A 26499-nucleotide genomic window follows, 5' to 3' on the forward strand; every position below is an offset into this window, starting at 1 on the left:
AACCAAACAACTCATATGATTAAATACAGTGAGATTGAACAAGTGGTGGCATTCAGACTTGTAGCCTGTTGTGTTTCCTGCCATGTCATCAGGGGCTCGGGACCCTAATGTGCTGGGCACCATTGGAAAAGCCTGTGCATTTATGGGTGGGCTGGGTTGGGAACTGCTCCAGCAGCAAATAGCTGTGAATGTCTGGACCTCGCAAACTGCAATGGCAAGGAGAAGAGACCTTGGTGCAGCTGTTTGTTAGGAAGGAAGGAAGAAAAAAAGATATCGGCGCAATACTGCTCTGGCCAGATCCCACTCCCAGTGGAGTCAAGGACAGTCTGCCCATTGACTTCCCTGGGAGCTGGATCGGGTCCCCAGCATCCACTGCCAAAGCTGGAGATCTGTGATAAGGGACCCAAGAAACAGCGTTACAGTCCTGCTCCTCACACGGCTTTGGACCCAAGCAGGGTGGGAAAGGGCCAAAGGCAAAAACGAGAAAGCTCATGGGTTGGACACCGTTTATTTCGTTTGATTCCTCTCTCAGAAACGCACCATTCACATGTTACAATATGTCCATGAAGATGGGGCTGTCAACACACTCAGTGTTGACGCATCTCTACTCCCATCGTGGCCAATGGTTACCTAGTGGGAGGCGAATTCTAGGCAAACACTGAATACTTCTGAAAATAACACCCATCATTTCCAATCAGATTTGGCCTCAATTTACACAAGGGACTGTAGCGCCGATTCCATCACCTGGTACAAGTCGTCAATTCCCCAACAAACTCACCACCAACAACAACCCTATGTCAGTTTCCATGGAGTCTGTAGTTTGGTTGTCCACATGCTACCTGTAATGAAAATTCTAGTGATCAAGCCTAGCACAGTTTAGTTTAGACTCCTAAGTATATTGTAACAAACCCAGATTTAACACAGTATGTATTTTGCAGAACATGTGCTATTCAGCTAACCAGTTAAAAATGTAACATATGCAACCTTAGGGAAAAAAATGATTGATTGCTCCATTTGCACTGGCAAACATTTACAATTCACTCATTTATTTTTTAATCTGCTGATAAAAAACAAAAGCAAAACAAAAAAACTAAAAAAATACACCCCAAACCCTGAATGCCAAGAAAGGCAAACTTAGGAAAATGCCATGACACAAGAAGTGACATATTCAAAAGGGACATTTTTTTACTTTTTTTTTTTCCACAACTGCGTGCAACAGAAATGGACAGAAAAAAACGAGATGTAAATCATGACACAAAACATGCATTCATTTTATTCACAAAACAGCCTGGATCGCTAAAACATTACAAACAGCATTTCAATTTACTGATGTAGAGAGAGCTGGAGAAACGGGGATTTGAACATAAGAGAAATATTAGCTTTCAGAACTGCTTCAGCACAGGTCCTGCAATTTTTTTTTATTTTTCTTTTAACTTCAGTAAGTTTATAAAAATGATTTCTATAAGTAAATCATTGCAATTAGGATCTTGTTTTCCCTGTATGCAGTATTTCTTGTTCTATATTAATAAACTAACAATGATTTTTTTTCCAAGACTGCCCATTTTGCAGCAATTTTTCTTTCATCTTTAATACCAAGCTTCTTGCTGGTTAAACTTACATATGTGAATGGTTAGGAAAAGGGATACTACATCGTTTTAAACATATTCTCATTTATAAACATGAAGTTGAGGCATTCTAGAAACTATCCACTCTATTTTATGATGGGAAATAATCAAATAAAAAGTATAAATGAGGGTGTAATTAAACAACTGTGCTAAATTACAGTAGTGCTTATTAGTAACTAGATTTTAAAAGGTTACTGTAAATTTACATTCTCTACACAAGAACTGCATCTTCCACACATAAACAACATCAACACCAAAACACAGAAAGAAACTGATTGTCCATACTCTGTCTATTAAGTCTTGGTACTTTACAGATCCATTTTTTTATTATTATTATTTGAAAAGCAGTTAAATGTTTTACTAGGACTTGAAGATGTTAAAACAAACGCAAAAAAAATATATATATAAAAACAGGAATGAAATCTGCGAGAAAATATTTTTGGTTCTAAAGAGACACAGGTGCATCCATTCATTTCAGCCAAAAAATTCCTTGCCTGAGACAACACAAGCAAGCAGTGACATTGCACTTAGATGACAGAGCTTTGGAATTCTCATTCCTACTGAAACCATCTGAATGCAGCTCCTGTAGGAAGCATCACCTTCTGGAAAGAAAGAGAAAAGAAAACAGGGACACGTTAAGAGTCAGGTGCATGTGGGAAACACAACTGCTACTAAATACGTCTGCTCTGCACATAACCCTTGGGCCGGTCACAGAAATCTTTCCTCGTGAAATCAGTCCCATTACTCCTCAAGGATGAAATCCCAGCCCAAGGACCCACTTAAGCCCAAATGAGGATGGGTTTGCAAAATCTGGCCCTGCATACAGGTTGTTAGGCAGGGGAGGGGATCCCCAAGAAGCACCATGTTTATACTACGGACCTTGTCAAAGAGGTATTAGCCGGCAGTAATGCTAATACAATCAACTGGTAAGTTGATTAAAGGCAGCTAAGTAAAAGCAACATATGACAACATGCAAATTTTGTCTGGAGTGCACTGCCCTCCCTGCTGGGGCACGCTTTGCACTCACATTTCAGTGTCTTTGGGGTTCTGTTACTTGTCCTGCGGGGGAGACTTACGCCTTTTAGCAGTTGTAGCCTTTGGTGGGGGGAAAAAAGAGAAAGAAAAGTCCACACAAAAGAGGAAAATCTGTATTGGATGGGAGACAAAATATCTGCTTTGTAATGCGAGGAGGGAGGGAATAGCTTAATGTAGGGGATCAACCCACCCCCCTTTGTAAACACAATGCACAATTCCTCCTGTTTCAGGCCAGCCACTTCTCCCTCAACCATCCCATTGTCTGCCTGCTGATTAGGGCACAAAGGGAGCCAGCAACTGCTATGGGGCCCAGAGTGCTACACTGTACCAGGGTGCCGGGAGCTCTGCCTTCACTCAGTAAGTCCCTCCCACTGGCCTGGAAGGCTGGCGGCTGCCTGATGTACCCTGCAGCCCCCAGGCACGATCTGGAATGGAGCTCACCACCCCTGACAACCAGTGGGCCAAATCCTGAGCCAAAACTTTCAAACCCAGCTGCCTAATGTCAAGCTCCTAAATCCAAATGACAAGATTCCCAAAGGTGCTGAGCACCCACCAAATCCTATTGAAATCAATGGGCGCTGCAGGTGCTCAGCACCTCTGAAAAACATAGTCCTGACTATGGCTCTAAGGAGTCTAACTTTAGACCTCCTGGCTTTGAAAATTTGGCCCCCAAAGAACAGGATCCAGCCTTGCTCAGGCAAACTCCCATTCACTTCAGGGAGACGTCTGCTTGAGTGTGCAAGAAGTGAGGGCTTCAGGATTGGGCCCACTGAGAAAGGCTCAGCACACCTCAGAATTTGGGCTTGTGTTTGCACATTAGTAACTGGTGAGCACGCTGGCCCAGAGGCCTTCTGTTCTTTACACAAGAGCATCTTGTGCAAAGTTCTCCTTAGCCTCCTCTAGCCTGGGAAACGCAGCGGGCACTGCCAGTCCTGCTCAGAGCCACGTTCAGCCCCTGTCTCTGGAGCACAGGTCCTGTCTGCGCTCTCAGCGAAGCTGTGGTCAGCTGCTGCCGTCCTCCACTACAGGGAAATCCCCTAGTGCGGACTCAGCCTGTAGGCGCTTTAATAAAAAAATGATGCATTTCAAAGGCAGGAAAAGAAAGAGTTGGCCTAAGTCTGCTCCGTCACATCTGCACACAGATTTCATAACAATCAGCTGGGCTAGTAACTGAAGCTAATACTTTGGGATCATGTTCTCCAAACCCCGCATCTCTGCTGCATCTTTTAAACAGTTCCTTACAAAGTGAGATTCAGGTGACATCTACTAATTAGCGTTCTTGTTTCAAATGAACAGCATTTCACCGGGTAGTCACTCTCAGCATCTCTGCCCGGCTACCACACACATCTTCAGTGACAGAAAGGGAGGTTTGTTTTCAACCAGAGGCAGAACGGTTATTATTTGGCTTTCAGTGCAGGTTGCACCTCAACCCTCGTTTCCCGCTGGGCGATGCCACAAGGTTAGGGTTGTGATATGCACAAAAGGACCGCTCGGCACCAAGCTGAGACCCAACAAACTCACTGTGCCTGAGAACTGCCTGACCTGGCGCTGCGACATTGGTTTTCAATATGAAGAAAGGAAGCATGCCTGCCTGGGAAAAGGATATCTCCTCCACCCACGAGGGCTCATCTTAGAAGGGTTTCACTCAACAGACCGGGGGGAGGGAAGGAGCTACAGAGAATGCTTGCTCCGAAAGGGCATCTGGAAAAACAGCTCTGTGATTGTTCCAGCCGTCCACTTACTGTTCCAGACACAATGGAACAAGCTCCTACTTCCCCTGTGTCTGATGTAGATTACAATGTCCGGCTTCCAATGAGTCGGCTACAGAAAAGGCAGGCCAGCCTTCCCAGTGCAGCTGGCACGGCAAGGTAACTTTCCTTTACAAAGCTACCCTAGCCTCATGCTGATTGCTGAGCCTGCCCCAAACCTCCCCTTCATTTCAGGCCATTCAAAAACAGGCTAGGCTGGAGCACTTTGGGAAATCAGCAAATTAGAAAACGAGGGACAGACCCTAAGATGGCAGAAATGAGCAATGCAAACGGGCCTTTCTGGGCACCTGTCAAACAACACGCGCATTGAATCATGGCTCATGCATCCACATTTAAATGATAATACCTAGTGTTCGCTGTTCAATGATAACACACTTTACCAAAGAGCTCATAAGCATTATCACCCATGTTACAGATGGAGAGATGGTGGCACAGAGAAAGCTGGGACTTGCCCAAGATAAGGAACAGAGTAAAGACTAGAACTATGTCTTCTGCCAGTCGGAGACCTTACCCTCTGAACCACATGACCTTTATTAAACCCCATCACTTCAAAGGACAAACTAGCAAGAGCTCAGCTTTACACCGCAGTCTCTTGCATGTATGTAGTGTCCGGGAAATGCAGCTAGTGTATAGTACTGTTCCAGTACTTAGTACGGGGTTTGATGGGAAAGAGGAGGAATGTCTTCACACAGCACACAGTCAACCTGTGGAACTCCTTGCCAGGGGATGTTATGAAGACCAAAACTATAACTGGGATTAAAAAATAATTAGATAAATTCAGGAGATAGTTCCATCAATGGCTACTAGCCAAGATGGTCGGGGAGGCAACCCCATGCTCTGAGCATCCCTAGCCTCTGACTGCCAGAAGGAGGGAGTGGACGACAGGGGATGGATCACTTGATGATTGCCTGTTCCGTTCATTCCCTCTGGGGCACCTGGCACTGGCTGCTGTCGGAAGACAGGATACTGGGCTAGAGGGACCACTGGTCTGACACAGTATGGCCGTTCTTATGTTTTTATTAATTTCAAACTGCAAAAGGCATGTGAGCTGTCAGAAATTAATTATCTGACCTAGGACACTGGGGCCAATACCCTGGTTCTTGCAGAATGCACCATGGGATCTTTAAGCAGCCACAAATGGTCAAGTCCTCTGGTTTACATCACCTCTGAATGGCAGCACTAGCAACGTTCAGGGAAGAGTCCTGCACATGGGGCATCCTGAACTATCACCTGCTGATCCTTGGGTTTTGCTTCCAAGTTCAGACCTGGTTTGACCCTTCTGAGATCCTACCGTATCACAGCGCATGGGGAGAACTAGCACACATCAGAGGAGACCAGTTTTGAGTTGCACCCTTTAAAGAAGAGACCATCAGGGAGTCAGCATTAGCTAAAGGAACTGAACTATGAAAGCTTTTTAAAGCTCACATTGTGCTGAGGACCCACTGGTGAATGATACACAGCAAGACAGAGGAGTGTTCACCAGGGATTACAGGTCTTCCAGCCTGGATACTGAGGGAGATCTCCTACTTAAGAGGCTTATGCTAGGCACTGCCTGCTATAAAGGCAGCAAGACAGGAAACTTACCAATGCCAGATGAAACTTGCTAGCACGTAGAACTCCCCAGGGGCAGCGCAGGGATTCTGAGCTGGTGGAGATGTAATGCAGGAGCCAAATGTACCAGTTAAATCCCTCTCCTTCAGTTCCTGCATAGCCAAGCTGGCTGAGGCTACTGATGGGGAACAGCGGGTTCCCCCAGGACAACTATGAAGTGCTGCAGCAGCACCCAAGTGGACGAGGACAGGGTGGGCTAGTGAGGAACAACCTCATCTTCACCTCAAACTAGTTCCACTGGCGCAAACACATCAAGCCTCTGGCAAGGCTTGACAAAGTGGGGGGGGGGGGAGAATGACCTGCCCTACAGATAGCCCCCCTCCCTCCACTCCTGCACCCTCTTTTTCTGCCCAGGAGGAAACCGTGGTATTTTTCCAGAGAACGGTTTATTAGAAACCCACCAGGGCCTGACATGTACCACAAAATACTCTACGGTCATCCTGACATGGCGCGAGTGCTGCTTCCATCCCTGCAGGCAAGGAAGAAGCGGGATAGGTGTTAGGAAACACTGGCTCCTGATCAGATCTAAGTGGGTTGTCCCCAAGGGCAGCAGCTGGGTTTTCCCCCCTTCCTCTGAAGCATCAGATAGGAACTATTGCCAGGGGCTGCATATTGGATTAGATGGACCAATAGGCTTATCCAGCAGGGCAATTCCTATGTTGCCATAAACCCTCAATCAGGTAGCTGCCTGTCCATGCACGCTTCCCTGACTCCACTAATCTCCTGCTGGAGGAGATGGATGCTAAGAAAAGCACTTCAACAGTACAGCGCGAAAAGGCAAACTGATGGAGGAGGCTCAGGGAAGAGGCTGGTGCAGTCTCTTGAGAACTAGTGTCCCTTGCCCAGGACTTGGTGGGAGACCGCTTACGGCAGCAGCAAGTCAGCACGATGGGGAATGCCAAAGCATCAGCTGATGATGAGCCGTCCCGGCACAGAAGCTGCAGGCACTCAGGACTTCATGTTCATAGGGGGCCCAGCACAGTGTCCATTTTTGTGCCACTAACTTCTGGTGTGTGCAAAACTCACACACCTTTCAGCCCGAACACTTGTGCAGGCAAGTGTTTGTATGGGCAAAGTCACTTTGGGTTGTTTTATCTCCTCTGTAGATGTGGACCTCGGGGTTTGGCTCCCCCCTTGCCAGCCTCAGGAGGAAATCTGCACCCTGCCAGAGGCCAGCTCGGCAGCACCTTCTTCTCTGCCATACAAGGACAGACAAACCAGAACTGAAGGATCTACCCAGGCACAGGAGCGTGGGGGCCCTTCAGGGACTGGATTTATGTCCTAGAGCCTGGACAACTGCCAACTTGAGGCTCAGGTGCCGCCAGGGATTTTCAAAGTTGCCTTGAGAGGAAGGACTACGCATTTTCCTCTAGCCACAACTCACCCTGCTTTGGGGATGGGGGTTCTCTTCTTCTCAAGCTCCATCCAAATGCAAACACTCAAATGGCTGCACAATACAGGACAGAAATACGACCTGCCAGAGCGGAAGGCAATGGTACTGCTGAGGCAGAGTAGGGGCCTGCCGGCAGCTGAACCCAGGAAGTACGGAAGCTCTGAGGGGCCTATCAGAACCACAGATGTTCTGCGAGTTTGCACTCTGGCTGTAAGATGACTCGTGATGGTGTGTGTCCGCTCACACAGTGGTGAGAGCCTAGTCACGTGGGTGTGCTGCGTTCTGACCATGCTCACAAGAAGGGCAGTAGCACAACTGCCAGGCACTACCTGGGACCTAGAGTGGTTCCTCTGCTGTGCCCACAAACGGTTAGCAAGTCCCACTTCCCTGGGTCCAAGGGGATACCACGCGAAACCCCCCTCAATGCCCTGCTCTGGCCCTAGCAGCTGAGGACCTATGAGATAGCTGCCCAGACTGTCCCACAATCCACTGGTGCAACCATGGCTGGATAACATGGTAGGCTGTGGTCAGGCCAACCCAGTTAACATGTGCCTGATGCTGCTGTGTAGATGTCCTGTGTCCATCTGCATGTTGGATTGGTGGGATCTATCTATGGCATAGACAGTGATGACGACTACAGTGTTTTCAGGAGCAGGCCCACCCACATGGGGGCTGCGTAAAACAGAGAGAGGTCTCGGTCAATGGGAAGGGAAGGTGTGCAGCACCATGCAGAGTTGGGCCCACAGCAAGCGGCTTTGGCTTGCTCACAAGACGATAAGCCAGTCCTGCCTATGCATAGCACACATCTGATTTCCTGGGCAAATTTATCTTGGGGGCTGAGCGAGCACCACAGCACAATCATTGTTCCTCAACAATTTCTGCAATTTACAATCAAATCACTGGAGGAGGCAAAAGAGCAATCGGGAAAAGATGCTTTTGTGCTAGCGACATATCTGGTCAGCAGTGCCAGGAGCGAGCGCTGCCTTGGGAGCAGGGCTAGCCCTGGGCCCCAGCCGGGAGTTCAAGAAGAAACATCTTTTGCAAAAGACCTTTCGTTCATTCCCTTTGAAGCACCTGGCAGTGGCCACTGTCAGAAGACACGACACTGGGCTAGATGGTCCATTGGCCTGACCCAGTGTGGCCGTTCTTATGTTATGTTCTTACGTTCAGATGGCATCAGAGGAGCCCAGCACCTGCTGTCTATGGCCCTGCCCATGCTATGGCTCGAACTGCAAGAGCAGCAACCCTCTTTGGAAGCGTTAGCCAAGACCGGTCCAATGTGGCTGTTGATAGCAGAGCATCACTGAACAGTCAGAGAGGGGTTATTTTAGGTGACGGACAGCTGAGCTGGGCACTCACTGTGCTCCTCACCCCCACTGTGATCGATAGCTCACTCTACCACCGCACATGAGGTGGCCACAAAACCATGGTACAACCACGTTGAGCCAAGAGAGGTGCCCTTGCCTGGGAAGAGCCCAAAGTACTGGCCATGCGCAGAGGCTGGTGCTCATTGTTCCTCATTCACTACGTGTGGGAGGCTAGGGTGCAGCTGCAATGAGCTTTCCCGCCCTTTCATTCTTCATCTGACATGGCCTAGCGGCTCCCCGTCCCTCAGACAGTCTGACGTGCAGAGGGAGGGTAATGACGATGCTGAGATGGGGTTTATTTTATGCCACCGTAAAGACTGAATGTGATTTTTTTATCCACAGCTGTGCTCCTTTCGCGGGCTATTGGGAGGAGGTTCTCCTGGAAAAGCTTCTGTCTCCTCTCCTCACCTCAACCACCAGGGCCTTACCCCATCACAACCTTCCTTGACCAGGGCAGGCTAGCGGGGACTGGAGCTCATTAATGCCTTCTCTGCCTCAGCCACAGGGGTTGTGCTAAATGGCTTGAAGTTATTCCACTCACTAGGAGCTGAGCAACCCCATCGTTCCCAGTCCCTATTAGCCTAGAGGGCAAGAGACAAAGCCGTAGGATCAAACCCAGGCCTCGTGCTCAGCAGCCCAGAATCACTGCACGGCTGGGTTTACGAAAAGCAGCAGACAGCGAAGCCTGATGTTAGGATCTGGGGACTCTCCGGGATGTTAGTCTCTGTCTTTCTTCCCTCCTTCCCCAAACGCTTTCCTCTACCTACTCTCTCTTCCTATGGCTAGGGATGGCTACTGCCCTCCATCCCACCACTTGGTGGCCAGGCAAAAGGGGCCTGGCAGGTCTTTGCCTGGGTTTGTACATGCTGCTCTCTGTTTGGCAGAGCTAACACTGCCCCCACCAGCACGTTCAGACGGTTGGTGACCCCTTTGAATTAAGGTCACCTCACAAAACTGGGGACCAATGTGGTTCTGAAGCCCTGGGCCATGAGCTCACCAGGATTCCAAAGGCCAGCTCTACAGATAGCTCAGGAGGTGCATGGGCCCCCCTCCCCCCTCCCAAGGGGCTAACTTTCACTGACACCCCACACAGGCCTTATGCTGCTGGGGACACCGGTGCAATCAAGAGGAGTCACAAGGGCCACAGATGGCATGGAGTCAGGGAGGTCGTGTCTCTTAGTGACGCCTTTAAACATAGCTTTCTTCCCATGCCCTGCGTTGCCTCGTTCCTAAGGGCTCTGGATTGAGGGGCTGCTTGCCTGAAATGAAGTGAAGCCTGGCAGTGCACAGCCACACTGACCCATGGGACATGGACACACTCCCAGTGCACAGCAGGCCCAAGTTTCTACACAGGCAGGAGAGGCGCCTAAAGTGCGAAGATCCCAGGGGCCTCCCTCACCTCCAGCATTCAGCCTGCTCTGCCGAACATAACGTTTGGAGCAGCTCAGCTGATAATACTGAACCGGGGTCCGGGTGTGCCGATCTGAAAGGCCGATTCAGGACTTGCTTTGGAGGAATACGGGTGCTAGAAAGATCAGAAAAATCAGGTCAAAGATGAGTCTGGAAAGGTTATAAGAGACCCAATCCGGAGAGGTGTCAAGCACCCCTGACTCCCCACGGTAGTTGTGTGTGCTAAGTACTTACTCAACCCTGCTCAGGATAGGGCTCTGTATAGAGAAGGAAAATGATGAATGAGTCACGTAAGTGCTTAGACTCATCTACTGAGCAAGCCAGTGCCTAGGCAGAGCCCAACTCACTTCAGGTCACAGTGAATCAGACCTGTGTGCACCAGGCATTGAGCTGGAGGTTTTTTACGACTCATTGTTATTCAGAGCTGTTTGAACACCACTGCAAACGAACATATCCTAGGCAATGGGCTGATCTCTAACCCTTCACTCCCTCTTTCTATTTGCCCTTTGGCATGTGCAAATGGTCATCTAGGTCACATGGTCTTGTTTCTGTTCCCTGATTGGATAACAGAACCTTTTGTACAACAGGAGAGGTGACTGAAAGAGATTTCAAGATGGCCACATATTTGCACTTGTATTCACAAGAGACCTGAAACTTCCACACACAAGGCAGAGGTGCCCAAAGGTGACCAAAAATTAATACAGAATGTTATGGATGCCGTTGAACTGGATTCACAGAGTTTGTTCAAATGAGTGCATGTGAATATTGTTCTCCAGCGTTTGCCCAGCCAGCTCAGAAAGGGAGGAAGTGTGGCTCTTGAGAGATTTTTGAAGAATAACATCAGGACACACAAGAATAACATTGGAACAACACATCCTTGTTTAGCCATCACCAGCAATGGAGAAACAGCTATTGGGGTACAGAGAACATCAGCAATGCCTCTGCTCTCAAAACAGGAGTCATGACCACCTCCAGGGGGTGCTACCGAACCAAGAAACTGAGCAGGACACAGTGATGTTGCCTGAATTTGTTGCAGTGCTTTGGCCAATGGTGACAGGTGAAGTTGATGAAGGTGTAATCACCAATAAATTGTGCCGAAACACAGGTGACTTCCTAAATTTGTCTGACTTTATGGAGATGACAAAGTCTAAGAGGAGGATATTTTCATCAGGAAAGAGATAAATAATGAAAGTTTCAGAAGAGGCTGAGTTCTGTAGTGCTCCACCAGGCTCCAATGAGTGGAAGAATGCACTGGATCGCCTTAAAGAGCATGAGAACTGCATCTCTCACTGGCAGGCAGCTCACAGTCTGCCACCCTGTCTTCACCTGCCTACGCACATGGACTGCAAACTAGGTGAGCAGCGTGAATGAGAATGCAGTTTCTGGGGCGACGTCATGGAAAGAGTGGCCATAAATGTACCTACAGCATGTGAGGTTTTGCCCTATTTTGGTGACTGTAAGTTCCTTAGTTCTCCAAAGGATGGAATCTTACCTGAAACTTTAGAGCCAATAACAGCTATCAATCCATTTCTGCCTACGCACCTAACCACATCTGGAATTCCTGTTGAGTCACCTGTCCTACATCTAAGAGTTATTCCAAATTCACTCGGAAAAGAAAGTGACTCGTCCACTCGGAGGCCCCAAATCATAAATTAAAAGCCCGATTCGAGTGACTCTGATTTCTCAGTCAGCCGTAGAACAGGAAACAAATCAAACGGGTGAGTGTTCGAAGGGCTCCCCATGCAATTTAACTTCCATATAACTCATATTGCAGGAAGAAAACCCTCTTCAACCTAATACGAGCTGTGGAATCAATTGACCTGCTTTAGGACTCTTCAGAAGAGATGAACTTTTATTTCCCCCTCTCCCTTTTTCCAGATCACTGACTCAGCAAATTAGAACAAGAATATAATTTAGCAATACAGCGGTTTTTGAAAGACACCGGTCCCCCCCCTACCCCCACTGCCCAAATAGATTTTTTTCCCCTTCACTATTCATTCAGATCTGATGCTAATTGAAAACTTAGAACGTGGCTAAGAAAACAGTAAGTTTTCTCCTTCAGAAGATGTCAGAGGTTGCATAATATCCTTGCAACCTGGTACAACACCTTGCTGCCTCAGCTGAGGCTGAGGTGTTTTTAACCTTTGTTGGCTTCACAGGAGCAATCTTCAGCAGCAGGAGGAAGGCACACAGCCCTGAGCGGTGGTCAAGCTACCAAAAATCAACCGTGAATTAAATAGAATATACAGAGCACAGAACACTCACTCATGCTTTAGCCATTTCTGCTCAAGAAGCAGCGGGGAGATTCAGTTCTCTCGTATCCGCACAGCTCTTCCAGGTCAAGGTTGTATCTTTGACATGCAAGGGATTTCTTCTGTTGCTACTGTGACAGACCCAAGCCAGTGGGGTACAGGAGTCTGGTAGAAGGCAAGTATACTGGTCACTGGCTGAGTAGTTTTCTGTTCCCGGAGTGACCAGAGCAGGGGCTGCACTAGAGTAATCAGGAACCTGCTAGAACCAATTAAGGCAGACAGGCTGATTAGATCACCTGCAGCCAATCAAGGCAGGCTAATCAGGGCACCTGGGTTTAAAAAGGAGCTCACTCCAGTCAGGGAGGAGGAGCCAGAGGAGAGGAAGTGCGTGTGAGGAGCTGGGACCAAAAGGTGCAAGGAGCTGAGAGGGAGAGGGTGTGCTGCTGGAGGACTAAGGAGTACAAGCGTTATCAGACACCAGGAGGAAGGGTCCTGTGGTGAGGATAAAGAAGGTGTTTGGAGGAGGCCATGGGGAAGTAGCCCAGGGAGTTGTAGCTGTCATGCAGCTGTTACAGGAGGCACTATAGACAGCTGCAATCCACAGGGCCCTGGACTGGAACCCGGAGTAGAGGGCGGGCCCGGGTTCCCCCCAAACCTCCCAACTCCTGATCAGACACAGGAGGAGTTGATCCAGACTGTGGGGGAAGATCGCTGAGGTGAGCAAATCTGCCAATAAGCGCAGGACCCACCAAGGTAGAGGAGGAACTTTGTCACACTACCTACATCACTTTTGTGCTAGGGCTTTATAAAGCGCTACACACATCCCTACCGAAACAAAACTAACACAAGAGAATCAGAAAACATCTCTGGTCAACAGAACGTTTCCAAAGAACAGGTCTTCTGGGATTTCAAATTCAAGCGAGAAACTGGACCGTGGGTGAACTGTCCTTCCACAGCTGAACATCAGAAGCCCTGGTCACCCATGGCTAGGAGATTTTATTTTAAAAAGCCAAAATACAGAGATATGGGAAGAGCATCTGATGATACAAAATGCCCATGCCAGGGATTCCCCCAAGCCCCAATTTTACTGACCTTTCCTCATTTAAGAGATGGATAAAGTAGTGAATAGATGCATACATGTTGGCGTTAATAATAAAGCACGGTAGTTCATTGTCATCTCATGTCTGAAACATGCCGAGAGGCACTGTATGCTCCTAACTCACGCCTAACTTTTCACATAATTTCAGTTGAAGTTTACTGGGAACAACTGAGTTCTGACCTTGCTCCACAAGGCTCTGGTTGAATTTCAGGCACGTCTGATAACTCAGTCCATGCTGCCTTGTATATGGGCTCCAGATTAATAACCCGTCTGCCCTGCACTAGCACTCAATCAGGAATCAGCTTCATAAGCCAGAGGGATATGTTGGGGCAGCCCTTTTTTAGCACCGAATCCTGCAGTCCTTACTCAGACTAAACTCCCAGTGATCTTAAAGAGCGTTTGTCCACGTAAAGATTAAGGACCCAATCCTGAAAGGACCCTGGATTCTCACTGGATTCTGCTGGCTCGCAGCAGCTCCCAGGAGACACCCAGCATGCTCCGGTACTGGACACTGAGGAAGCCTATCAGACCTGGCCCACAGTCCAGACATAAAAAAAGGAAAGATCAGGGGCCAGATTCCATTCCCAGTTACACCAGTGTATATCTGGAGTAACTCCTCTTTCTTCAATGGATTCATATTGGTGTCATCAAGCTCAGAATCTAGCTCTAGGTAAGCTTAAGTTGTCTCAGCACCGGACATGTTTCCCAAACGAAGTGGCCATTCCCCAGCTGATCACACCAACTTTCAAGAGCTCATCCCCTAACAATTTGCACACAGCACAATCATTTTCACAGGAATTAACCACAGCCTGTTTCTTCCCTTTCAGAACAAGGGGCAACCTAATGACGTACAGTGGAACACTAGTTTGGAAAAACAGGTTTAACGGATTGATAATGGCAGGGTAACTGCCTTGAGACCTGCCCTGAAAAGCCAAGAATTTAGGGCCTGATCCAAAACCCACTGCTGTCCAGGAAAGATTACCACTGACTTCAGAAGGCTTTGGATCAGGCCCTCATCCCGTGATTCACTTACTGGCTCAGAAATTGTACTAAGCAATGGCTAGCTAGCCGGCAGGTACAATAGTGATACACTCCCCCTGTTATAAAACTCAAAAGCCCCTACAGGAGTCAACAGAAAAGATACAAATCTACAGAGGGTTGTAATCATCATGGCAAGACCTATTTCAGGTGATATTACTGCTAATTACTACTCAGAATTCAGTCGATCAGCATGAGGGGATCGCTGACAATTTGTGTGTGATGCTAAAGGCAGGAATTGTTAAGAAGAAGAAAAAAGCCCCGGGATTTTATCATCTCTATCAACATCCAAAGGACAGCAGACCAAGAGAAAGGTTAGGATGTCGGACTACAGCCAGTTACCTCCAGCGCTGCAGACGGCTTCTTTTTGAGTTCCTCACATTTTCGGAATTTGCAAATCTGGTGGCCAGTTTTGCGATTCCTACAACTGCTGCACTGCTCGCAGTTTATCCGTCTTCGGCACGGAGGGCACATGCCACATCTTTTCCGTTTCTTTTTCCCAGAATTGATGGCAGATGCCAATTCATTCTGCATTGGGTACTCTGCCAAGCCAGCCATATGGAGCGCGCTCTCTGCCAGAAACACGCCAGCAGGGGTCATAATGAAAAGGCCTGGGTTTATGGGAAAAGCCCCCAGGTAAGGAAAATCAGATGGGCTGTTCATTGTCTCTGCAGCTGAGACCGCTTCCATATCAGAGATACCAGTTCCGTGGTCATTTGGTAAAGGAATGTGCTCCTGTACCACTCTTTTGAGCATATCTGTAGACTGAGCAAACTGTTGTAGGCTGATCTGTCCTTCTGATGAGATTTCTGACGCCCTGTCTGATTTGCTCAGCATACTAGAGATGTTTTTGTGCTTTGAGGTAGAGTGACTTTTATCCACAGTTGCTTCATTGCCATTAGCTAAGGAGGTTCCTTTCTCTGAATGTTCGTTTACCAAGCTGCTGCTGCTGAAGGTGGAGTAGTGGGAGAGCGGACGCGATTTCTTAAGACTTTTATTCAAAGGTTCACTTATGATCCCACTTTTGTTCCTCCTCTCGGAGTTGACGGGGGGTTGCGAGTCCTCTTGGTTATTTCTGTCCAACACGTTGGGCTTGTTACCAGCATCTTGAGGGGCGCCCGAATTAGACATGGTGTTAAAAAAACCAGAACCAAACCAAAAAACCAAACCCCACTCGCCGCAGCAACTAAACAACCAACCACCAAAAACTGAAATAATTATAATCAACGGGGGAATCCTTCCAACGCTGCTGCAGGAGTCTTCAGGGCAACGTCAGTGCAGGGACATCGTCTGCGGGAATGGTACAAAACATACGGCTCTGGAAGTAGAAAACAATAGACAGTTAGCAGTGGCACAAGCGACCGTGCTTTCCAAAGCCACTCTCCAGCTCCCTGCAATGAAAGCCTCAGCTCCACTAACAATGAACCGACAGTGCACAGACCTAGACTGGGATCAGTTATTCTACACTGTTACGTTTAAAGGGTCACCATTATGGATTTCAAAGGAAAGGCCTGGCCTGGCTGACAAGCAGCGCCCTGCACTGCTAATGCTCCAAGGATTTGATTCCCCCTTTCCCGCTGGGGGAAATGAGCAGGAACCCCACCAAAGCCAGCAGCCCAGACCCTCTGCTCCAGCTGAGCTGTGTTCAGCACGGGTCCGTGAAGTGAGGAAAGGTGGTGTTAAGTCACCTTTGTGCTGCCCTGATTCTGAGGCTGCTAACCTGGTCCCTAGAGCACCGCTGAATCTATTTCCTTCCCATATCCCCAGCAGCTGTCCCTGCAGCTGAGGATCAGTCAGACACAGTGGCATCTTGTCCATGCCCTCTTTTTCCTAGCCACATAACCAGGCAGACAGATTTCTCTTAATGCTGGGCTTGAGGTTGCCGGATCAGAGCCAGGGACTGGCCCAATGGCATTGCACTAGGGTACAGCTGGTGTGAGAAGAGAACCAGGCCCCGGCAATCTAATCTGTTTTCCCCATTTATGCGGATTCATTTTCCCTTGTCTCACCCAGCTCAGGCAGCGACTAAATGGGTCAGTCTGTGTTTCTGGCCTGACTCCCTCTCGTGTCCTCAATCACTGCCCAAGCGCTGCTGCTGCTCGAAGAGTTCCTGGAGCTGCCGGGGGGATTGCTGCTGCTGCTTCTTTTTTTTAAGAATGAATGCTTGCCTTGGGAGTCAGAGAGGAAAGTGATGAGACCGTCCCGTGATGAGAACGTCCCTCTCCGTGCTGTATAGCAGACCCCAGAGGTTTGGCCTACACTGGGCTGGTGTAATCCCTCTAGTGAAGTGGTCTTCAAACTGTGGGGTCACCAGGGCGGGTGTTAGACTTGCTGGGGCCCAGGGCTTCAGCCCTGGGTGCTGGGGCCCAGATTACAGGCTCCCTGCCCAGCACAGCAGGGCTTTGGCCCCACACCCAGGGGCTTGGGCAGGCTCAGACTTCAGTCCCCCCTCCTGGGGTCTTGTAGTAATTTTTGTTGTCAGAAGTGGGTCACGATGCTATGCAGTTTGAAAACGCTGCTATAGTGAACGAGTCTGCAGACAGCAAAGCCAATCTGAGAAGCTTCCTATGGCCACATGGGCCTGATTCTGATCTCACCTACACCAGAGTAGCCCCACAGACTCCAGCTGCGTTCCTCCTTGCTGTGTAAGGAGGTCCTGGTACTGCTACCCTCAGCATTGAGTGCCCGGGTATGTTTCCTGAAGGGGGGCCTCCCCTGGGTAGTGCCCGTGTCTGGGTCGCTGCAATACCGCAGCGGGCACAAGTCAGAGCACTCGCCCGCTGGGCGCCCAGCTGGAGGCGAGTGGGATGAGGAGCCGCTCAGACCTGTGCCCACAACCCATTCTACAGGGGGGTAAATGTGCTGGTGCGAATTCCGCAGGCCCAACGTGCTCCCGCAAACAGGGAAGTCAGGGCCCAACTTGGCTGCAGGGAGACTCATTAGTGCAAAGTTTGCCCCCCACACTCAACAGGCACAAAGCCAGAGTAATCAGACTTTAGATGAGAAAAGCTTAGGGGCATCAAGTCCACATACCACCCACCAAGCCGGCTGCAGGGCCACCGGGCTGTCACTTCCTGAGCTGGAGGAAGGCCATGGCCCTCCTCAGGGGCCTCAGCCACTGGACAGGCCCAGCAGCTCCCACCGACAGCACTTTATCCACACTGGCCGATCAGAACCGACCTGTGGTGCCCAAGGGCCATGATGACCTCCTGCCCAGCTGTTCGGAAACAGTGGCGTAGCAGGACGGGACACTTGGATGGGCCCTGATTTGGGGTGAGTGGGCAATGACAGGGGGCAGGGGAAAGGGAACAGGAGGGATCGGGGCTGCTTCCCGCCCACCCTCCCCAGCTGGCCTTGCATGGGGCAATGGACACACTGGCCAGGGGCCCCCTGGGGCCCAGGCACGCACCCGGGGAGTGGGTTTGGGGCACAGAGGCTTGCCCCGCTCAGCCCCACCTGCTCGGTGCTCCAGTGGCCAATCCCCTGCGCCCTGACTCTGCTCCCCGGATGGAGCGCCAGGCAGGCGGAGGGGGTAAGTCCCTGCACGCCGACTCCACTCCCCAGATGGAGTTCTGGGCGGAGCAGGGTAAGCACTGGGGCCGGAGCAGAGCCGGGGCTGCAGGGGTGGGCATGGATGCTAAGTGGATGGGCCATGGCCCACCCAGGCGCACTGGTGGCTAACGCCCCTGCTCTGACAATGCCCCCCCACCACTGCCCAGCCTGGCCCATTTGGCGTCACAATGCGGCGTCTCATCTGCCTTAAACCAACAAGCCCTGATTATTCCCAGCGCCAAGAGTGACAGCTGCGTTATCTCATTGGCACGCTTCTCCCTGCTCTTGTCTATCCGTCATTCCTCCCTTTCTTCTAGGTGTTCTGCAGTGAACGTCTTATTCAATACGACTGCATGGCCTGACCCAGCTACAGGCTCTCTGCGGGCCTGCTGTAATTAAAGGGAAGAGGCTTGCAAATACAGGATCATACAGTCTTCCCACATTACATGACCTCTCTGCCAATGGACAGTCACCCAGACACGGCGGTACCAGCTCTTAAGTGAAACTGGCAAGATCAGTGCGCCGGGAGACCATACTGGAGGAAAGGGAAAAGTTCCCATCTCACCCTAATAAGAGAAATGCCTTGACTCATAAGAGAAATGTTCCTACCACTGTACTATTATCCCTTTCTTCAGTGCTTGCATGTTGTAATGTAATGTGCAGCTATGCAGCCTTTCAGCTTGGAGGTCACAACCAGGGGTCAGGGCATTGTGACTGCCCTGTCCCCTCCCCCCATGTTAGTAAATGGGAGGGGGATCCTGGCTAGCTGGAAGGGGTGGGCCTGAGATATGGAGACGGCTGAGGTGTAGGATATTAGCACTGCTGCAGCAATGACAGGACCAGCTCAGGTAAACTGGTGCAGCTCCCATGGAAATCTATAGGCCAAAGTCAGCAGTGACATAAAAGACAGTGAGAGGATGCACGTAAGGGCTGAAGTAGGGTATCTTGCACCAAGCTGGCACTGAGTCAGCGTGCAAAGCCATAACCGCCCCTGCTGGAGTCAGTGGGTCCCAGGCAAGTCTCTCTCCAGCAGCACTCTGGGGTGTCGCACCTTTATTGCAAAAACGCCTGTAACTGGCATGCCAGGGGCCCAGAGGGGAGCAAAGCAGGAAAAGCATCTAACAAGAGGATGTGAGATAAAGTCACCCAGCCTCCTTATCTTACGCCCTCCTGTTACTGCTTTTCCTGCTGCCCCTCCCTCCACCACCCCCTTGGTGTGGAAGTCACACTTGTTTTGCACACCTACATGCTGAGCGGCTAGCACCCAGCCTGTAACTCTCATCCAAGCTCGACATTCTCAGGGCCCCGATCAGCTGGGTCTGGAAAGGGCCGTGGGAGGCTTGGATGCGCCCAAACAGGGACGGTTCTGCTGCACAGGCAGAGAGAGGGTGCAGAGAGACCAGCATGAGCTGGGTGCTGTGGCAGCCTCTACAGATACCCCATGGGACAGGGGGATGAGCAGAGGCACAGGGGGGTATCTCCTCATGGCAGGATCAGCGTGCCGGGAGACCACATTGGAGGAAAGGGAAGATCTCCCAGCTCAGCCAGGTAAGGGAAATGGATTGACTGATGAGAGAAATATTCCTACCCTTCTTCAGCTCTCATGTGTTACAATTTCAAGTGCATCCATGCATCCTTGCAGCCTGGGGGTCATAAACAGGGCTTACTGGGAGCAAGCAGTGGCAACCCCCCGCACAAATCAACACACCAGGAGCAGTCTGGCCATCACACTGGAAACAGAAGCCAACGTGGCGAGCGCAGCCAAACAGGGACAGACAAATCCAGCATGGGCGCAAGGGGGTGCAGAGCCACTTATGGCCTCGGTGAATCAGTGCTAAGGGCTACATGCAAAGATCAAGCCCCATGACGCTGGCCCCACGGAACAGTTATACAGGGCCCTTCACCCTAAAGATGCCCAAAGAACTGGCAGACTGGCAGCTCAGATCTTCTTCCCCCAATTGCAAACCCCACGTAAACAGGCCTTGCACAGGGGACTCTGCAAAGTGAGAGTGGCACCCCTGGCAAACACAGGAGGTGGATGGCATCCACATCGCCGCAGATCGGCATTAGCCCCAGATCTTTCCCCTGCCCCCTGGGGTAATTTGAGGAGGCTGCCACAGCACCCATGTCAGTCTCTCTGCACCCGTTCCCTGCCTATGCAGCACAACCGTCCTTGCTTGGAAGCATCCAGGGCCTGCTACAGCCCTTACTTGCCTGAGCTGATTTGGCCCATAGAAGCTGTATTCAATATACAGATGTGTCTACATGCAGCACACGCCAGTTCTGACAGGCAGTCAGGACTTCTACAGCCAATGGAGCTGATTTCCTCCCAGTGAGCAGTGCTGGCTGACAGCGCCGCTGTTTATCTGGGAGGCAGATGCTCCCACTGAATACAAAATGGATTGCTCCCCCAGCACCCCCAGTTCCTGCTGGGCTTCTGAGCTCCCCAGGAACAGGCGTGGAGCTTAGGCGCTTCAGAGCTCATGCAATCCGGTGGCTACAACCCCTGCTGAGCTTAGAAGCGGGATGTCTTCGGATAATTAGGACGGCTCCGTAATTGGGATAACAGGCTGTCCAGCAGGCTGCTCCAATTAAGCAGCTTCTTCTCTATAGGCAGCCACCTCTGGGGTGGAAAGTGGCAGGTGTTGCAACACTGTGCAACAGTTTGGCCCCAGAAGCGAGCATGAGCCCCACCTGCACTTGGAGCTGGAGAGGTAACGTAGGGAGGTAGAATGTAATTACCCAGCTTGCAATTTGGCTGGGACTTGAGGGCTAACAGCGAGACAGGATTATTAACAACTCTGCACAATCAGGAATGTGGGTTTTAGGAACTTGTCATTAAACTCAGTTTGGGGATTCTGATCTCAACAGGCCTAATGTAGTAAAGGAAAAGGAAAACCCAAGATGTTCTTTCTTGTGTCCACATTCGGGAAGCCTGCTCATGGCCACAGACATGCTGCCTAGATGGAAATCTGCAGGGCTTGTGCAGAGCACTGATTCAGGCCTGGTTTTACTGGCATGCTCAGCTCACATTTGCAATCGCTGGAAGTTTCAGTTGTAAACGACTTTGCTAGGGCACCTTTTGGCGCTCCTGATGTTTCCTCTGAATTGTACCTCAAAGTTTTGTTTGCTAGGAAGTGTCAGGGTTAGAACGTTCATCGTGGAAAGGGAAGACACCTATGTGAAAATAGAGATCTCAAGTTTCTGTAGTTCAGACCAATCACGGTAAATATTGTACATTCAAAGAATGAAATGGATGCCCTGTGGGGAAGGGTTGATTATAGGATATGGAACCTTGCATCTCTAGGTCACTGAATACAGCTTATTGACCGACACTCATTACCATGTCATGTCATGTCAGCATAATCAAAAAACACTATTCCAGCCAGCACCTTAACAGCTCCCATTCTTGTCAGTCTTGTATGTCTCTGTATAGCTACCCGCTGGTCAGTATGTGTCTCCATCAGTTATTTACAAAGGCAGATCCTCTCTCATGGGCAGCGGTAATGGCCCAAATACTACAGCAGTGGTTTTCAACCTTTTTTCATTTGCGGACCCCTAAAAACTTTCAAATGGAGATGCCGACCCCTTTGGACATCTTAGATATCGTCTGCGGATCCCAGGGGTCCCTGGACCACAGGTTGAAAATCTTTGCACTATGGCTAACAGCAGTGATCTGATCTTAATAATACAGGTGTGAATGAGAAGTAACTCCACACAAATAAATGGAGCTACACTAGCGTAACCCTGACGTCAGTGAGCCCATCAGTCCCAGGACAATACCACAATATCTTTTGATAAGGGATGGTTATTACAAAGTATGACATTAGGGGAATGATTTTAGGTGCTCATCATAAATGGTTTTACAAAGGACGGCTAGATTGGAGGGGGTTTACTGGCATCTGAGCTGTTGTGAGATCACATAGGGGAGTGAGAATCCGGCTCCCAGTCAAAGACAATGGCCACATCTCATGTGTATGTGCATGTATGGGTATGCGCATGTGCATGCCCACTTCAGCGGGCCCACTTGTATCTGCTAAGCAGGTTTCATCTGACCCCATTTGGCTCTCGTGTTAAGTGTAATCCAGGGGTCGGCAACCTTTCAGAAGTGGTGTGTCGAGTCTTCATTTATTCACTCTAATTTAAGGTTTTGCGTGCCAGTAATACATTTTAACGTTTTTAGAAGGTCTCTTTCTATACGTCTATAATATATAACTAAACTATTGTTGTATGTAAAGTAAATAAGGTTTTTAAAATGTTTAAGAAGCTTCATTTAAAATTAAATTAAAATGCAGAGCCCCCTGGACCGGTGGCCAGGACCCGGGCAGTGTGAGTGCCTCTGAAAATCAGCTTGCGTGCCGTGTCATAGGTTGCCTACCCCTGGTGTAATGCATGCATGGCTCAGTGAGGCAACCCCCTTTGCTACCCGCTTTCTTGATGGGCACTTCTTGGAGGGCCCTTTGTGTCAGAAGACACTGCAATGATCAATACAGATGAAACCTGTGGAGAAGGAGAGGTGGTTACCTACAGGTAACTCGTTGGAGCAAGAACAATAAGTCCCTCTTATCCAGTAAAAACAGCTGGAGGAGATAATGGCAGGGTGGGAGAGACTTCTGGTAGGCCATTTAGCTTTTCCGAGTGGATTGTGATGGGACAGATTTCGTTATCCCTGATAGCTGAGCATCCAGTCTAGCCCTGGTCAGCTCCATGGTGGTGCAGCCTGTCTGAGATGGGTAGGACTGGACCTCTCTGTCTCAGGGTCTTTGCATCAGTTGACTTCTCCTGAGGTTATCAGTGATGGTGACCCTGTTGTTTACAGCCTTGACTGTTGCAGCTCCTTCCCCTACAGCCTCCCCATCTCCCAGTTCGCCTGCTGCTGCCCATCTTCTCACATGTGACCACACCTCACACATGACCAGTGCCCCATTCCCTCTGCTCCCCCAGCACCAAAACCAACCCTCAGTGCTTGTCCGCACGTGGAGCTATTCAGGAATAGCTATGCCACTTGAAATCCACACCCTACCATCTTCCAGAAGAGCTTTCCTGGGGAGGTAAGCCCTTAGAGCTAAAAAAAATACACCCAGCAGTGGCTATTCCACAAAGGGAGAGGCAAGATATTGGAAGGGAAGATATATGAACCAGGATGGGGAGGGAGAAAGAAAGAAGAGAGGGAGGAAAACAAAGACAGCAACAAACTCAATGGTGGCTCTTGTCGCAGTCAGGAAGCTGGTCCAGGCTCTGTAAGCGGCAGAAGTGTCTGAGGCGGCTGGCTTGCCGACCACAAGAGACTGGCCTTTAGGCTGGCAGCCTAACTGAGGAGTGTGTCTGGGAAACAAAGGGGCCTCCGCAGCGACTCCTCTGGCCATCTGAGTTACAGCGCCAACAGGGAGCCCTGTCCGGTCTTTCCGGCCAGTGAGAGGAGAGCTGTGATGAGGCGAGGGGCGTTTCGGGGGCAGGGCTCTCACAGGCACTGGGCAGGAGAGGGGCAGCTGGATAAAGGAAGGGAGGGGGCTCAGGACTTTCCAGGCTACGGTCTAGTTTTCAAGCTGATGGCGCCGATCCAGCAGAGAACCAAGTGGGTGGAGCTCCATGGAATTCCCTGCAGGCGCTGGGAACTGCCCAGGCACAGGCCACGCTCTGTGTGTGTCAACTTTGTGGGGCCCCATCCCCACTTCCTGAGGGGATGTCAAACCCCAAGGAGCATCGGTGGCTTTCCTATGGTCGCTGCCCTGTGCTGGCTAGTGCACCCCCTTTCTTACTCCGCGGTGCCTCGTTGCTGGCTTTTTTAACGACCCTCCTCCTCTCTTTGCAACAATGGACCTCAATGAACAAATAACTCCATAAGGAAAGAAGACATGGACCCCCCTGCCGCCCATCCCCCCCCCCCCCCCGACAGTTCCCCTGGCACAGTGTGTCATCTGGGCTCCGTCAGAAGGTGCTTAGTTTCAGCCAGAGCATTAAGTGTCATGTGACGCACCCATTCATTCAGGTCTTTATACAGGGCAGCTTAGCAGGCTGGAAAGAAGCCAGGGTTAAAGGGGACGCTGTCAAGGTCAGGAGGCCCCAGATTGACCCTATCAGATTTAGAGCTGTTTGCAAAGGTCAGGCAGCTCCTGGGGTTCCTGTTTTAGCCCCAATGCTTTGGTGCTGTTATTCTATTGCCCACTCCCCGTCCTCCCTGCTTCCCCCCAGATTATCCTGCAATAGCAAACAAGCCAGCCACGTAGCCGGCCACAGCACATAACCCAGCCAGCCACGGGCAACCCTGCAACAGCGAGCGACAGTGCACTGATCCCAGGGACACATGGGCACAGCTGCTCCCAGCCACGTCTGAAAGCCAGCATGGGGAACTTACAAACATGCCAGCTGGTGATCCAGCAACCCTACGACCACAAACCAGCTCATACAGCCCCAGCACTCAGGTCGGCAACCCTACAATAACAAACCAGTGCACACAGCCCCAGCACTCAGGTCGGCAACCCTACAATAACAAACCAGTGCACACAGCCCCAGCACTCAGGTCGGCAACCCTACAATAACAAACCAGCGCACACAGCCCAAGCACTCAGACCTGCAACCCTACAACAACAAACCAGCGCACACAGCCCCAGGCCGGCAACCCTACAAAAACAAACCAGCGCACACAGCCCCAGCACTCAGACCAGCAACCCTACAATAACAAACTAGTGCACACGGGCCTAGCACTCAGGCTGGCAACCCTACAACAACAAACCAGCACACATAGCCCCAGCACTCAGGCCGGCAACCCTACAATAACAAACCAGCGCACATAGCCCCAGCACTCAGGCCGGCAACCCTACAATAACAAACCAGCACACACAGCCCAGGCACTCAGACCAGCAACCCTACAACAACAAACCAGCGCACACAGCCCCAGCACTCAGACCAGCAACCCTACAACAACAAACCAATGCACACAGCCCCAGCACTCAGGCCGGCAACCCTACAACAACAAACCAGTGCACACAGCCCCAGCACTCAGACCAGCAACCCTACAACAACAAACCAACATGTATGTAATGAAGATAAAGGGTGGTTGATAAGGAAACAGGTTTCATTGTCAAACTTCCAAAGATTCAGCATGTCTATGGTGAGGGGGTAAGAGCTTTATGAGTTATTAAAACCCCTTGAGATTATCCTGCCAAGCCCAGAGCCTGGTCCTAGGCCACAGAGCCAGGAGCAAGCAGCTGGCAGAAGGAAGCACAGAGGTGATTGATTTTGAGGCCAGTCAGTGCTAGCTCAGCATCCCATCCTGGAGCCCTGCACTCTGCGCTAGATCAATGAGAGGCGGCTACTTGCAGCTGAGAGGGGGCAGGAGGGAAGTGCGGGCTCTGCACAATGAGCACTTCCTGCGGGAGGTTTTGCTGCCTAACTGAGGGGGCCACCCACCCTTCGCCAAGACACAGCATGACCCAGAGAGGACTGAGCGGGAGCTGTGAGCCCACAGCACCATCACAGAAACAGCCCGAAAATGCAACCACACAAACCGCAGGCTGGGCAGCACTCGGATGGGGCTCCCCGCCGTTAACGGTGATGTGCCAGCCCTTGGCAGTCCGCCCCCAGGGAGAGAGGGAGCCGTTCCACCAGGTGCCCTGCACATTGGTTCCTTTTTCCTTCACCATCAGATGAAACAAAAAACCTCAAAGCATGTTTTCTCCACCCCCGCAAAACTGCTCAAATACCCCATCCCCCAAAACTGCTGCAATATCCCTGACCCCCCACCCCAAATCTGTTCCAAAACCCCCCATGCCCCAAAACTGCTCCAATACCTCCTACCCCCCCAAACTGCTCCAATACTCCCCACCCCTCACTCCATGAAATCTCCCTCATTGCCATGCCACTATCCTCACAATGCCCAGATCTTGCCCCCACGTGACTTTCATTACCTCTTCCCATTGTCCTCTGCACCCCCCACTGCTCCTGCCCTTCTCTAGTGCCCACACCCTGTGGAAGCTGCCCTGAGTAACGAGGGCATGGACATGTTCCTACACAAATCAATGGGCCGGGGGCTGGCCAGGGACTTTGCTGGGAGCCAGAGTGGCTGCAGTGGTTACGGGGTGACGCTGCTTCATGAGCTTTCTGTTGCTGTATCCTCTGGAAATGGGTGGGATACAGCCCAGAGGCAAGGGGCAACTCCAGGTCCTACTCCAGTCCTAGGGACAGGTTCTCCGGATGCACTCACCACCACCGCATACAGCCGTGCAGGAGGGATGTGTCCCAGGGATGCTCTGCCCTAGGGGGTTCCTACACCTTTGTCTTGTCAATATTGGATTCAAAGCACTCGGACCAGCCCCCACCCTTACTCCCAGTGTGATTCCAGCTAGTGC

At 50.5% G+C, this 26499-nt stretch overlaps 1 protein-coding gene across 6 annotated transcripts in view; it reads right to left on the bottom strand.

Moving 5' to 3' along the window:
* Positions 1-492: 492 nt before the first annotated feature.
* The window catches only part of CXXC5 (CXXC finger protein 5), a 100382-nt gene continuing 74375 nt past the window's right edge, over positions 493-26499 (bottom strand). For 4 of the 6 annotated variants that reach the window (XM_045028199.1, XM_045028197.1, XM_045028200.1 and 1 more), the window contains exons 2-4: positions 14942-15917; positions 2653-2771; positions 493-2227 (exon numbers count right to left, since the gene is read on the bottom strand). In XM_045028199.1, coding sequence (XP_044884134.1) covers positions 2676-2771; positions 14942-15730 — 885 coding nt within the window. In that variant the 5' untranslated portion in view covers positions 15731-15917 and the 3' untranslated portion in view covers positions 493-2227; positions 2653-2675. The remainder of the gene's footprint in view (positions 2228-2652; positions 2772-14941; positions 15918-26499) is intronic. The other 2 variants (XM_045028202.1, XM_045028201.1) reach the window with 2 other exon arrangements.

The sequence above is a fragment of the Mauremys mutica genome, chromosome 8, assembly GCF_020497125.1.
Source record: "Mauremys mutica isolate MM-2020 ecotype Southern chromosome 8, ASM2049712v1, whole genome shotgun sequence".
NCBI lineage: Eukaryota > Metazoa > Chordata > Testudines > Geoemydidae > Mauremys > Mauremys mutica.